This window comes from Sciurus vulgaris, assembly GCF_902686455.1.
Source record: "Sciurus vulgaris genome assembly, chromosome: 16".
Lineage (NCBI taxonomy): Eukaryota > Metazoa > Chordata > Mammalia > Rodentia > Sciuridae > Sciurus > Sciurus vulgaris.
Window position 1 is genome coordinate 16,553,581 of NC_136477.1, and position 14,539 is coordinate 16,568,119.

General features: G+C 53.1%; 1 protein-coding gene across 1 annotated transcript in view; it reads left to right on the top strand.

The window, feature by feature from the left end:
* The first annotated feature begins 54 nt into the window (after positions 1–54).
* The window catches only part of LOC306646337 (uncharacterized protein C19orf44), a 17,739-nt gene continuing 3,254 nt past the window's right edge, over positions 55–14,539 (top strand). Inside the window, exons 1-6 of the mRNA XM_079114987.1 lie at positions 55–160; positions 4,241–5,000; positions 7,204–7,525; positions 11,306–11,379; positions 12,157–12,661; positions 13,997–14,092. Coding sequence (XP_078971113.1) covers positions 4,242–5,000; positions 7,204–7,525; positions 11,306–11,379; positions 12,157–12,661; positions 13,997–14,092 — 1,756 coding nt within the window. The 5' untranslated portion in view covers positions 55–160; position 4,241. The remainder of the gene's footprint in view (positions 161–4,240; positions 5,001–7,203; positions 7,526–11,305; positions 11,380–12,156; positions 12,662–13,996; positions 14,093–14,539) is intronic.

A 14,539-nucleotide genomic window follows, 5' to 3' on the forward strand; every position in this document is an offset into this window, starting at 1 on the left:
GCCCCGCGATTGTGATCCGGGGCGCTCTGCTCTCCGGAGCGCGGTGGCCTGTGGGAAATGTAGTCTCTTCCGGCCCGGCGCGGTTGCCCCGGCAAGGGTACGGAGCCGGAGGGCCTGGCCGGAGTGCGGCGCCGGATTCCACCGATAAACCGGCGTGGAAGTAGGTCTGCGGGGCTGGGCAGACGGCGGCTGGGTGGGCGCCCTGCTAGCGAGGGGGACTGCGAGGAAGTGCCGCGCGGTCCGCGGTCGGGCTGGCCCTGCGGCGGGAGGGCCACCCCGCGCCTCGGCCTCGGGGTCTCGGGAGCCCCGCAGCGCGGCCCGCCCTGGTTTGCTGCGAGGCCGAGGGGCGTCTAGTGCATTGAGTGTCAGCAGCCTTATCGCTGCACGTTCACGTACCGCCGCGCTCGCCCTCGTCCAGGGCAGACGCCTGTCTTCTCGTGCGGCCGCCTCGCGATCCGGCTTAGGACTTTTCTGTTGGGCGAGGAGTTGCCCCCGACCTTGGCGGTCATCCCGGGGTTCGCGCCCAGCCCCGGGCGACCGCCGCCCGGCCTCCTCCGCGCGGCACCGGCCCTCGGGCTGCGGTTGGCCTTGGTCGCTTGTTCTGCTCTCCTAATGGACCCTGTCGTCCGTCCTCCGCTCACTAATTAAAGGGCGTTTAGGTTCTTTCCACGTCTCCTCGATTAGGAATGATTCTTACGGCCATTTAAAAGTGGAATTGCAGGATCGTATGGGAACTCCGTGCTTAGCCCTCGGGGGTGGCGTTTCTCCAGACTTCCAGATTGGTGGCTGCACCGCTTTGTACTGGCCCCTCCACCCCCAGACACCAGACAGGCTACCTCACGTCCGCGTAGACCTTTCTTAGTTTCTCTCTGTATGTAGTCCCCACCCCAGACCTGGAGATTGAACCCGCAGGCGCCTGACTCTGCGCTACATCTTCAGCCCTTTCTGTTATTTTGAGACAGGGCCTCGATTAGTTACCGAGGCGGGCCTGGGTCTTGTGATTCTCCTGCCTCAGCCTCCGAAGTCGCTGGGATTCAGGCATGTGCCACCACGCCCGGCTCCCCTTTTAAGTTTTTGAAGGAGGGTTTCCTTAGGTTGCCCAGCTGTTGCTTTGTTATCTGGAACTGGATATGGAGCCCAGGGATGTTTTGCTACTGAGCTATGCCCCAATCCTTTTTATTTTGAGGAAGGATCTCACTAAGTTACCCAGGCTGACCTCAAACTTGTAATCCTCCTGTTTTATCCTCTTGAGCCACTGGGATTACAGGCATGCGCCACCATGCCTGGCATCTTGTGCAAAATCTTAAGGGCTGGGTTAAACACTTTTTTGCCTCACAGAAAACATTTGTGCTCATCATTTAAAGGTGTACATGAAATAAGCTTGCCAGATTTAACAAACAAAAATCCAGGAACCCGCTTAAATTCCAATTTCAGATAATATTTAGTATAAAAATATTTGGGTCTTTTTTTTTTTTCCCCAGTGTTGGGGTTAAAACTTGGGTTCTTGGCAATGCTAGGTATGTGCTCTACCACTAGGTTACATCCCCAGCTCCTTTTGTTCTTTTGAGACACAGTCTCATTAAGTTGTCTGGCCTAGACTTGAACTTGATATCCTCCTTCCTCAGCATTCGGAGTTGCTGAGATATAGGTGTGTGTCACTATAAGAATGGCTTTGTCATTCTTATATGTAAAAAAAAATTCACTGTTTACCTGAAATTCCAGTTTTTAAGTGTCCTGTATTTAATCTGGCAATCACAATAAGATCATTTTCTAAGTAGACAGGAATGGGCGAAAAGACCTCTTCAGGTCCCAAAGTGAATTAAAAAAAATTTTTTTTGGTGAAAGTTAACATCACATGCACTTGTTGAAGTATTCATATGGCTAGGAGCTATGCTTCTGTGTCTTACCTTTGCCTCCCATAGTATTATGCTGGAGACACATTCACACACACAGACTTCCCTGGTCACTTTTCACAGATGCATAGTACTTCGCCATCTATGTGCTATTTCCTAGGCCTCACCAGTTCTCTATGGATGGATTTGAGTTTGGTGAATCCAAACACTGCTGCCCAAGTCTCCTTGAATGTACTCTGCGCTGAAAGAGTGCCCGTGTAGCTACAGTCCCACATGTGTACTTGACAGGTCCCAGGGCCCATGTGCTTTTCATTTGATTGCTGTTCCAGAGTTCCTTGCTAGAGGGGCTGCAGCAAATACATACTGCTGTGGTTTGGATGTGGTTGGAGTGGGTACCCCACTGGTTCATGTGTTGAAATTTAATCTCCATTGTGAGGTATTTTGAATATTGAAACTTAATCCAACTGTGGTTCAGAGGCAGGCCTTTGGGAGGTGGAGCCCCCATAGTTGAAAGCTTTTTATAAAAAGAGGAAAACCAGGAAAGATACATACGCTCCTTACCTGTTGCCATGTGATGCCTTATGCCACCTTGGGATTCTGCCAGCAAGAAGCCATCACCAAATGCAGGCTCTTGAACCCCAGAACTATGAGCTGAGTAAACCTATTTTGTTTTCAAAACACCCACCTTCAGGTGTTTTGGTACAATAATGAAAAATGGACCAACACACACACGTGTGCGCATGTGCATACACACACAATATTTTTTCATCTTTAAAGTCTTTTTAATCTTTTGAAGCCATCATAGATCATGGGGTAGGTCGATCATCTTCTTTTAGGGCACATGGAAACTCTGGAATACGATGAAGCTCTTGCTTTCCTCCCCAGAAAAATGTGCCCCAGCACGCCCACGGATCGTGGCAAGCATTTGGCAGGGCCGGGGAGCTGTGCCTATCCCTAGCCCCGCCCCTTTTCCAGAGCAGTGGTTCTGACACCTGAGGTGAAGTAACATTTTCTAGGAGCTCATTAGATATACAGATTGCTTCCACAGCTTCCTCTGAGGGCACCTGGGACAAAGGAGGAGTGCCATCGGGTGGGCTGGGGATCAGAGCAGCCATGGGTAACTGGTGAGTCCCCCCACCCCGGAAAACCCAATCACCCCACAGCAATGCAGTCAACTTCGTAAATCTGCACCGAAAGAAACAGGCGGGCTGGGTCGGGGCTCCGGGGTGGAGCACCCGCCTGGCACATGTGAGTTCGGTTCCATCCTCAGCGCTTGTGTAAATAAATAAGACATGGTGTCCACCTACAGCTAAAAAATACTAAAAAAAAAAAAAAAAAAAGAAAGGTTGATTTGAAAACAGAAAATATAGGTCGGGACCTGGAGCTCGGTGGTAGGGCATTCGGCTAGGTGCCTGTGACACGTTTCCATCCCCAGCACTGCAAAAGAATTTTAAGAGATGAAAAAATAAAGTCTGGTGAGTGCATGCTGCACTCTGGCGAGGAAGCACAGTGCAGGTTTTGGAATCAGACCTGGGCTTTGAATTTTGCTCTGCTACTCACCAGCTGATGACCTTGGCTGGTGACCAAACCTTTGAGGATTTTTATTCCTTCCAACTTCTCTAAAAGGGCATCACAGTGACCAGCTCCCAGGGCAGCTTGAGGATGAAACGAGATGGTATAGTGGAGTGAGCTGGCCCACGGCTGGAGCGCCAGCAGTGCCGGTCCTCATGTTCGACCGTAATACATCCTGGGTGTCCAGGCATTGGAGGGGAGTCCAGCAAGTGGACCTAAGTGTCTAGTCGTTTCTGTTATCACTGGGCTTGAAGAGAAGACTAACTGGACCGCAGAGTAGAGGGTGGTATCTTCATGGGTTTTCTGTGGTTAGAATACCTGAGACTGGACAGTCTATAGAGGAAGGAAGCTTATTTAGCTCACAGTTCAGGGGACTGCGAGTCCAAGACTGGACAGCTGCCTCTGTGAGGGCCTTGTGCTACTGTATAAGAAGGTGCAAAACAGACAAGAGAATGGGTTCCTGCAGAAGAGAGACAGCATGAGGGGCACCCACTTCCAAGAGGGTGAAGCTAATCCTGCAAGAGCAGCATTAATGCTTTTGGGGTGTGGGGGGTGCTGGGGTGGAACCCAGGGCCTCGCATAGGCTAGGCAAGTGCTCCACCACTGACCTGCATGCCAGCCCCATTGATCCCTCTCACTGACCTGTTCCCCTGTTCCCAGTGCCACCACGGTGGCAGTCCAATTTCTTCTTATTTTCATGGGGGACAGACCAACCCAGTCCTCGGCAGTGGTGTGATCCATAGCAGATGGGAGCCCTGCAACACGGGCTTCAAACCTGAGGTATTCTTACAAGCAGTGTCTGTCTTTCCTCCTAGAATGGCTTTCACGAGGAAAATCAGCCGGCCGGCTCACAGCATTTTTAGTGATCTCAGTGACATCTCCTTGGACGATTCAAAGATGGAAGACATCAGAAACTTGAAAGTCAGTAGAAGTCGTACCCAAACAGCACCTGGTCAAAGCAGATTTCTAAAAAGAAACCAAACTACAGGTGAGACACACTTAGACCTGAAAGAAAGTGCTGTCCTGGGCAGTGGGACCCGGCTGGCCCTGGGGAGACCCCCAGCCACCGCCTCAAAGATCAGAGCCAGCGCCGCGCTCATGAAGCTGGCTCAGATAGAGACCAAGATCAGGAGCCGGCAGAGAGCACGCACAAGTTTGTCTGACACGGAGTCTGACTCGAAGCCCTCTGAGGACAGTCTTCCAGGGAGAGTGGACAGAACCACTCCAAGAGCTGCCTCTGGCCCCTCCTCCCTGCCCGCCCACAGAACTTCCCAGAAACAGGCCCGTGAATCCCCCATCCCAAGGAGCAGTGTGCAGCCTGGACAGGTCAGCAGGTTTCTGAAGAGAGCGCCACACATGGAAAATGCAACCCCGGAGGCCCGTGCAGGGAAGGAGAGGGATCTTCAAACACCCAGACCAAAGGAACCTGCTCCAAAATTTGATTCCCCAGACAGCGATGAGGAGGAAATGAAAGAATTGCTGGGAAGCTTGATGGAATCTTCTAGAGAAAAAGAAACAAGTATAAATCAGAGGTACACTAAAGTCCTTGAGAAAGAAAGTGTAAGACCATTCACGGTGAGATTTTCGTTTATTTGCATCACGTCTTTTTCCCTGGCCGCCATGACATCGTAGCATGAATTCTATAGTGATGTCACCCAGAAGCTACTTCTGAGGAAAGGGTAGGGTTTTGGCCAATCACAAGTGTCTGTCCGTTGAGGGCCTGCCTGGTGAGGGGTGGGGCTGGGGACACTTCGTGGTGTGTTTGTAATACAGCATCTGAGCCTGGTAACTCTCTACGCCATGGCACTTGGGTTGTTTGGTTTTGTTTTGAACGTAGGTCTTATTATGTTACCCAGGCTGGCCTCGAACTCCTGGACTCGAGCAGTTCTCCTGCCTCAGCCTCCTGAGTAGTTGGGTCCACAGGCGTGTGCCACTGTGCTCAGAGGACAGTAGTTACTTTGTGCCAAACACCAGCAGTGCCCAGTTCTCTGAGGACAGAGGAAAATCAAGCTCAGCTTCTCCCAGTGCACCCCCACAGCACAGACCCCTTCTCTCTCCTCTGGGTTCGCATTTCCAGGATTGGAACCCAGGGCCTCAGGCTAAGCATATGCGGTACCACTGAGCTGTTCCCTAGCCCACAGGTCACTTCTGTGACCCCAAAAGTTGTGGCGGCTGCTCTCTGCCAGCCAGCAGGCACACCCATCTGCAGTAGACACCAGGGGGCCGTCCTCATTCCGTTTAGTTCCACCTGGGGATTGTGGCAGAGTCCACAGTTTGGGGGGCCGTCTCCCACTTCAGACACCGGTGACAGCTCCGTGCCTTCAGAACTCTACAAATGTGGGTTCCCAGAGCCCCCTCTTTATGCTCAGTTTGCTGGGGTGGCTCACAGAACTCAAGGAAAACACATTACTGTTTTATTATAAAGGATAGTTTCTTTCTCCCTTTCTTTCCCTCCCTTCCTTGCTGGGGATGGACCCCAGGACCTTTAGTGCTAGGCAGGTGCTCTATCACTGAGCCACATCTCCAGCAAAAGGTATTTTAAAGGACACAGAGAAACTGTGATACACAGGGTGAGGTCTGGAAGGGTCCTGAAGGTGGAGTTGGGGTGCATGTGGGTGAGTTCTTGCTCAACTTCCTGTTGCCTTCGAATGTTCAACTTTCTGCAAGCTCTCTGCACCCGTCCTTTGGGTTTTTATGGAGATTTTATTGCATAGGTGTGATTGAAACATGGACAATTGTGCAAAAATGTGATCAGACAAAAAGGTCAGATCTAAAGCTAATAGACTGGGCAGGAGCTGGGCACAGTGCATGCTTGTAATCCCAGCTATGCAGGAGGCTGAGGCAGGAGGATCACAAGTTTAAGGCCAGACTTGGCAATTTAGCAAGACCCTAAGCAACTTAGTGAAACCCTGTCTCAAAAATAAAAAGGGTTTGGAATGTGGCTTGGGATAGTCCCAGAGTTCAGCCCCGGTACGGAGCGGGCAGAATTCCATTGTAGAGATGGACCAGTGTCTTTACCAGGTGTCTGTCGATGGACGGATAGCAGGGTTGTGCCCACCTTTTGACTGTTGTGAACAGTTCTGCTGTGAACATGAGTACTGGTATCTGAGTCCCTGTTCTCAGGTCGGGCTCACCTAGGAGGGGATTGCTGGTCATATGGCAATTCTGTTAAGTTTTTCTGAGGACCTGCCAACTTGTCCCCAGCAGCTGCACCGTTTCAGTTCTCACCAGCCACGTCTGGGTGCCCACATTCCTTCACTTTTTATTGCCATTGTGGGTGGAGAGACGTGGTAGGAAAGGCTTCGCTTCAGTGGGTGAAAAGCTGCACATTCGCTTGGTTCTTTTGGAGGTCTGGGCTGTCATAGCTCATGTTCTCTTGGGGCAGGAAGAGTTTAGATGTGTAAGCTGGGTGTGGTGGCACATGCCTTAGTCCTTGCTACTCCAGAGGCTGAGACAGGAGGCTCACTTGAGCCCAGGAGTTCAAGGCCTACCCGGGCAACACAGTGAGACCCTGTCTCAAAATAAAACATAAAAAAGCACGTGAGTAATTAACTAGGTATTTGAAAGCAAAGGGACATTTCTGATTACTGGTGGAACATTCTCTAATCTCCAGTTACCTCATCGACTTCCGGCAGAGGAGGAGGAGGACGGATGCAGAGATGCACAATGAATTGTGAAGTCATGGTGTCACACACCCCACCAGCTGCACCCGGTGGCATAAAGGACCTCATTTATCACAAGTTCACTAATTTTGTGTCTTCTCTTTCTACCAAAGTAGGACCAGATCCCCGCCGCTCCCCGAGCCCCTTCTCTGTCCAGTGCCGAGCCTCCCAGCTCCAGGCCGCCTCAGACCCCGCGGCCGCCCCCCGTAAGGCCAGCCCACCGTGCCCTGCGCAGCACTCGGTTAAGAGCCTGCTCCCCGCAGATTTCGGTGTCTCGGGACGCAGCCTCCCGCGCATCCTCGATTTCCATCCCTGACACCGTTTCGAGATCAGAGTCTTCAAAGATGGGGCGCAGCCAGCTCGCATCTTCCCTTGGAGGGAGCGAGCCAGAGCCTGTGGATGCTCCGGCCTCGGAAGCCGCAGATGACAGCCTGAACGGTAACCGCGGTCCTGTGCGCCCGCGGCCCTGGGCGGGGGCGGGGCCGGGGCGGGGCAGGCGGCGCGCCCCGCCCACCACCGCTTTCTGCCCCGCCCCGCCTGGGCCTAGTCGGTCTGAACTCTTCCTCCAGAGGCGGGTCTGTTCCTGCTGCTGGGACGGAATAGCCGGCTGGCGGTTTCTCAGTACCGAGGCTGCATGGCCGCTTAGGGTCCCCGCCTGGACGACTCTGCATGAGGGGCGCCTCATGGTTTAGGGATGGCCTCTTGCTGGGCCCTTACGTGGTGGGGAGAGCGAGTTCTCTGGTCTCTTGATTCCCGTGTAGATCACCAGTCCCACTCTGGGGGTTCTTTTCTCCTGACTTCCTCCCAACCAGTTCCCTACCAAGGACCCCACCTTCGTGTCCACCGGCCCTCCAACACCCTTAGGCTTCGCAGACCAGAAATATTTGGGAAAAAATTTACCTCTGTACTGAATATGTACACACTCTTTTTTTCCTTCCCTTAGTCTGTAAACAATATGACATATCATCATATTGACATAGAGTATGACAGCTGTTTACATGGCATTCACAGTGTGTGACGCATTCCAAGTGCTCTGGAGACAAATGAAAGGGTCTGGGAGGATGCGACTGAGTTCTGTGCACATGTGGGCCATTTTCTGTACAGGACCCGATGGTCCACAGATCTTGGTTTCTGCAGGAGTCCTGGAGCCAATCCCCACAGCTTCCGAGGGACAGGTGGGCCATCACAGTACAGCTCAGGCCTTCAACAGAGATTTAGAGGGTACACAGATGTCCAGCCCTTCACATCCCAGTGTCCCTGACCCGTTATGAAGCAGTAACCTGGGGGAAAAATCCTTCTAGAGGCACAATGAAAAGGCAGTGCAGTTCTTTTTTTGTAAAAGAAAATTTTGCCTCTTTTCAGTTATTTATTATTTTGGTGGTCCTGGGACTAGACCCTGACCCTTAGCCCCGCCTCTTTTTTTTTTTTTTTTTTTTTTTTTTTTGGTACTGGGGATCTAACCCAGGGCATTTTATCTCTGAGCTCCATCCCTCCAGCCCTTTTTCTGTTTTTGACACAGGGTCTTCCAAGTTGCTGAGGCCAGATCAAATTTGTGATCCTCCTGCCTCAGCCTCCCGAGTCATTGGGATTACAGGCATGTGCCACTGCCTCCTTTTTAAATTCAGAAAAGTAAGCACATTTCTAAGTAGTCAAACGTAAACATTTTTGTTACTTCAACATTATTTTTATTTTAATATTTAAGAGCAGAAGAGGAAGGAAAAAGGTTCAAAGTCAACATTTTCTTTGTTCCCTCTGAGATGCTTTATCACCAAATCACAGTTAAATAATTGTCTCACAAGTGCCTGGTGTGTGACAGTGAGTGCCAGGTGTCATGTTGGCAGGAACAGGACAATATGCAAATGTGCTCCCTGTCCTCCAGGCACCAGGATGGCCATAACTGGAATCAGCCAGACTAACGTGCAAGTCGGGCATAGCGACACACACCTGTGTCTCAGCCATCTAGGAGGCTGAGGCAGGAGGCTGGCTTGGGTCTGGGAGTTCAAGACCAGCCTGGGCAACATAGTGGGACCTGTCTCCACAAAAAAAAAAAAGAAAGTGGAGGATAAATTAAAATCCCATGACTCAGCAAAGGTCTTCCAGAGTGGGTAGTGAAGCACCCCCAACGAGGGTCTGTCCCTTCCGGGTGGCCATGCTTTGCCACAGAAAAGCAGGTATGTTCAAGGCTGTGTGTTTGTTTCCTTTTGTTCTAATAGAGTATCACAGACTGGGTAACTTATAGAGAACGGAGGTCTATCTGGCTGTGGTTCTGGAGGCTGGAAGTCCAAGATGCAGGGGCTGCCTGGTGAGGGCCTCTTGCTGCAGCCTCCCAAGGTGGAAGGCCAAGGGAAGGTGAGAGCGCCAGCAAGAAGGGGTGGAAGCCAGGTACAGTGGTGCATGCCTGTAACCTCAGCGACTTGGGAGGCTGAGGCAGGAGGATTGCAAGTTTGAGGCCAGCTTCAGCAATTTAGGCCCTGACTCAAAAGTAAAAATTAAAAGAAGGGCTGAGGGTATAGCTCGGTGGTAAGTGCCCCTGGGTTTAATACCCAGGACCAAAGAAATAAAAAGGGGTGGAACTCACTTTTATAATGAACCTACCCCTGAGCTAAGGACGTTCCTGAGGGCATAGCCTTTTGGACCTAACTGTATCTTAAAGTGCCAGCTCCCAACACAGGCTTTTGGGGACACATTCACTGTAGCAACGTGACCGTGAGAAAACTCCCTGGAGCCCCTCCGGTACCACCTTCTGCAGATGCCACTTGGCACATCACGTCCCGACGCTGATTCTTAAGTTGTACACATGAGGAATCAAGAATGAGGAGCTGGCTAGTAGATGGTGTCCTCAGCCTGTCCCTGTGTTACCTTCACCAATGAGAAGGTGGGCCTAGGCTGGTGGGGCAGAGCCAGCACTGATACCAGGCTCTGGGTTCGCTCCCTCCTGCCATCTGTCTGTCCTGCCCTTTCCCTTTGGGAGAGAGTGCAGGTCTCGGACAGCCGCTACTGTCTTTGCCCTGGACCACCTGGGATGTCATAGTTAGAGGCTTTGCTTCCTAAAACATGGTTGGGTAGGGTCTTCGTACCTACCTGTCACAAGAACTCCAGTGGCAGTGTTGGGGAGTCGGGGGGGAGGGTGCGCCCCTCGGGCTGGAGCACAGCAGTGCTGGGGCAGAACCTGGGTCTTTCCTGGAGCGCTTGCTGGCTGTTTCTGCTGAGCCTTTCACTTGCTGTTAGGAGAGAACTTAGATACTTTGGGGCCACATCTCCTCTCCGCCTGAGGGGCCTCCCCTAAGCCCCATCCCCAGCTGCTGGGCTGCCGCTCCCTGTCCAGCCCTCACACCACAGGTGTGTTTGTCACTGGTTCCCTAAAGTGCCTTATGATCATTAGCTTCTGTCTGGACCAGGGGCCAGGAGACCCGTTGTCTGTTTTTATAAAAAAAGTTTCATCAGAATGCATCCATGCCCCTTAGGTTACACATAACCTGTGGCTGCTTTCACACTCTAATGGCTGATCACAGTTGCCCCTGGTACCTGCGGAGAGGTACCCTACAGATACAGGACCCTACAGATATGGCATCTGCCGATGTTCAAGTTCTTTCTCTCAGATGGAGGTTTGCACAGAAACTCTGACTGTCCTTCTGTAGACTTTCAACCATCTCTAAATGACTTAATCCTGGATACAATGTAAATGCTATGCAAATTGTTGTTACAGTATATCTTTTTTTTTTTTTTTTTTTTTTTTGGTACCAGGGATAGAACTATAGAACTCAGGGCTGCTTAACCACTGAGCCACACTCCAGCCCTTTTTATATTTTTGTTTAGAGAGAGGGTCTTGCTGAGTTGCTTAGGGCCTCGCTGTTGATGAGGCTGGCTTTGAACTCACGATCCTCCTGCCTCAGCCTCCCGAGCTGCTGGGATGACAGGTGTGCATCACCGTGCCCAGCAGCTATATTTCAGGATTAATGACAAGAAGAAAGTGCATGCTCAGTACAGATGCATGCTCCCCCAGATATGTTTGATCTGGCTCTCATGGAATCCAAGATGCAGAACCCACAGATTCAGAGGGTGTACCCCAGAAAGCTGGAAGTATTTCCCCTCTAGCCCCTTAGAGAAAAAGCTGCTGACCTCTGTGGTGGTACTGAGGACAAGGACTGGACGTCTTCACATCTTTCTGAGAGTCTGTGGAGTAATGGAAGGAGTAAATACTGCCTTTTTAAATCACAGATTTCAGAGTCAGTATTTCCTCCCTTGGTGACCTGACTCCAGCCGCCAGTGGGAAGTCAGACTCGGAACAAAAGGTGAGGAAGCCGCCGTCCACTCTGTTCTTTACTCTAGAGGTGCCGGGGTGAACCCGGGGCCTCCCCATCGCTAGACAAGCGCTGTGCCGCTGAGCCAGCTCCAGGCCATGGGTCCTTCCAGACTGTAGACGGGCCGATGTTTATCTGGCCAGTGATTCTCCGTGGGCTACACTGGCACACCTGGGGGCAGTTGGTGTCAGGACAGGGGAGAGAGGCTGGGATGCTGCTCGGTGTCCTGCAGGGCCCAGGATGGCTCTCACCGCAGAGGTCAGGTGGTCATGGTGCAGGAGTCTGGTTTTGGTGATAAGAGCAGCAGGTTAGCAGGTGATCCCAGGCTGTTCCTGAGAGCATCCCAGAATCACACCCAGGCCGAGGCGGCCACGCGTGTCCTGGTGGTGCCCCGTGGTGACTTTTGTAACTGCCTGCACTATCAAAAGCACGTCTCTGTAATAGACAGGATGTACTTAAAGTTTCACATATGTGCCACCTACATGTCCCATGCCATCAGGGCTGTGTCCCTCACCCTTTAAAAAACGCTGTGCTGAAGCATCTCGGGTGCTGGGGTGGGGGACCCCTCGGTGGTCGGCACATGCTCAGCCCTGGTTCCATCCCTGGCAGCCCCTGGGGAAGGGTTTTGTTTAGGACCCGCCACCTGCCTCGCTCCAGGGAGGACCAGTACCCTCCGAGGTGGGGCGACAGGTGCCCTGCGTATGCAAGTGTGTTTTTAGGACACTATCAGAAACGCCTTCCAGCGACTTCTGCCATCCTTGGTTTTAGGAAGGAGCTGCTCAGAGGGCGAGGCCGACGGGCAGGAGCTGTTCAGACGAGGCTCCCGCTGGACTGGAGGTGCCGACTTGGGTCCCGCCCAGGAGCTCAGCGTTTCAGGGAAAGGCCACCTCTGTGGTTGGAGACGAGGGCCTCCCCACCGAGAGCGAGGTCTCAGAGCATCTGAGTGCCAGCTGGGCCTCCGCCGCCCAGCAGGACAGCGTGTCTGGTGTGCAGTCACCGTCGGAGACTCCCCTGGAGAGCAGCGTGGGCTCGGCTTATTCTGAAGATTTTGAAAGCCCGCCAAGTCCTGTGGCCTCTGAGCCGGCGGCTCCCTCCCAGGCAGCTCTCGAGCGAGCGCTGGCCACTTTGTCGGAAGGCTCCTCGAGTCCCAGGACATGCCTCCAGAGAGCACCCCAGGCCAGCGGAGAGTGGGGCAGGGGTGCGGCCAGCGTCACCATGAAGGAAGCAGCCGTGCAGACCCTGGATCCTGCCTTCGCCTACCAGTGGGCCGCGGGTGAGCGTGGCAGCCTCGGGCCCGGGTGGCCAGGCAGGTGCTCGCCGTGTGATCTGAGGCTTCCTGGGAAGCACGTGGGATTGTCGTCAAGCAGCTTCCAGGCGGGGGGCTTTCCTGGATGAGGGGCTGCCGCCCTGGCTGTCCAGCGTCTCCCCAGCCCTGAGGCACCCAGGACATTCCAGAATCGAACACTGACACAGCTCCTCACCGGGCGTTCTGACACCAGGGGCTGTTGGCAGTCTGGAGGCAGTTCTGGTTGTTGCTTGGGCCTCTGCTGGGTGGAGGCAGGGTGTCGCTCAGTGTCCTCCAAGGCACAGGATGCCCACACCAGGGAGTGCTGAGGAGGGAGTGGGGGAGCCTGTGCAGCTGGGCTGGCTCTGAGGGAGCCGCCCGCCTTCACCCCGGGCCCAGTGCGTGGGGGCCCCCCGCCTCAGGGTTAGAGCTGAGCTGCTCGCCTGAACTCCATGCCTCCAGCTCCTGGGTGCACCCTGCGTATGACCAGGCCTCGCTCCTGCTGTGTTTAGAATGTTGGGAGGGGACACCTTCTCAAGCCCAGTTGGACTTTCCAGGCGCTTCTCTCATTCCCAGTTTCAGGCTGTGCTCTTCCCAATGGAAAGGCCCCTCCCTTTCTTTTCCATGCTCTGCTTCCTTTTCTGACCCAGATGACCGTCCACGAGTAGACTGGGCTTGTCCCTGGGCTACACCCCCAGTCCTTTTGATTTTTTGACAGGATCTAAGTTGCTGAGGTTGGCCTTGAACTTGAGGTCTTCCTGCCTCTGTCTCCTGAGTCATGAAATAGTATTTTAAACCCGGGGTCTGGGGCTCAGGAACCTTTGTGTCCCCATCCACATCCACAAGCCACATGTCCGATATCAAATACACACATTTCTGTCCCTGTTTTTGGCAACTCAAAGGGATGCTCTCATGAACTGTTGGTGGTGCCATTTTGCTGGGCTGAGCCTGAGGTTGAAAGGCGGAAGGAGAAGGCAGTCTGGAAGGCTGGCGTGGCAGAGTCCAGGGCACACACCACCACTCAGAAGCCACTAAACCACCTGGTAGAAGAGAGGCTGGCTTGATGGATACCTGGGAGGTGACATTCTCTTCTCCGGCCACCATGAGCCGCAGTGGCCTCTTCAGCCAGCGGCTTGTATGTTGAAGCATGGAAAAAGCTGTGGGAAAAACTTATGAGAAGCAGATTCTAAAAGCAAGGGTGGCCATCACATGCAGGTAGAGGAGAACAGACGCACAGGGTGCATTTCGGTGACCTATTTGGGGACAAGAAGATTGCGATTCCAGGTCTTGCCTCTCACCCCTTCCTCTTTGTCCTTGAGACAGCAGCCGGTATGGCGGCCATGGGCCCTGCCCTGGGAGGTACCTACGTGGACCCGACGCCCATTGCCAGTCACATCATCAGTGCAGATGCCATAGAAGGTAACAGCCTGGCTTGGTGGCTCCTTCCTGGGAGATGGGTATGTTTTCTTGGAGGTGTGTCACTCCTTGAATGCTGGGTTCAAGAGTCCATTGCTGGGATTATTTCAATGGCTAGTAGGATCCCAGATGGCAGCCCGAGAGTGTCTGTGAACCTTCCGTCCCTGCAAAAGGACACCAATGTCCAACAGGCAGGCTGAAAGTGATTCGCCTGGCTTGGGTGTGGCTCAGCGGTGGAACACGTGCTTAGCGTGGAGGAGGCCCGGGTGCCATCCCCAGCACCCACCCAAATAATTCTGCCCCAGCAAGTGCTCAAATTCTGAGTTCTCCTTGACCCTTTTGCACATATCTAGTTTTATCCCCTAAAGACACCTGACCTTGAGTCACAGCCATAGGACATGGCCCTTGTGTCGTGGGCTGAGACTGAGGAGTCTTTGTGGTCTGGGAAGG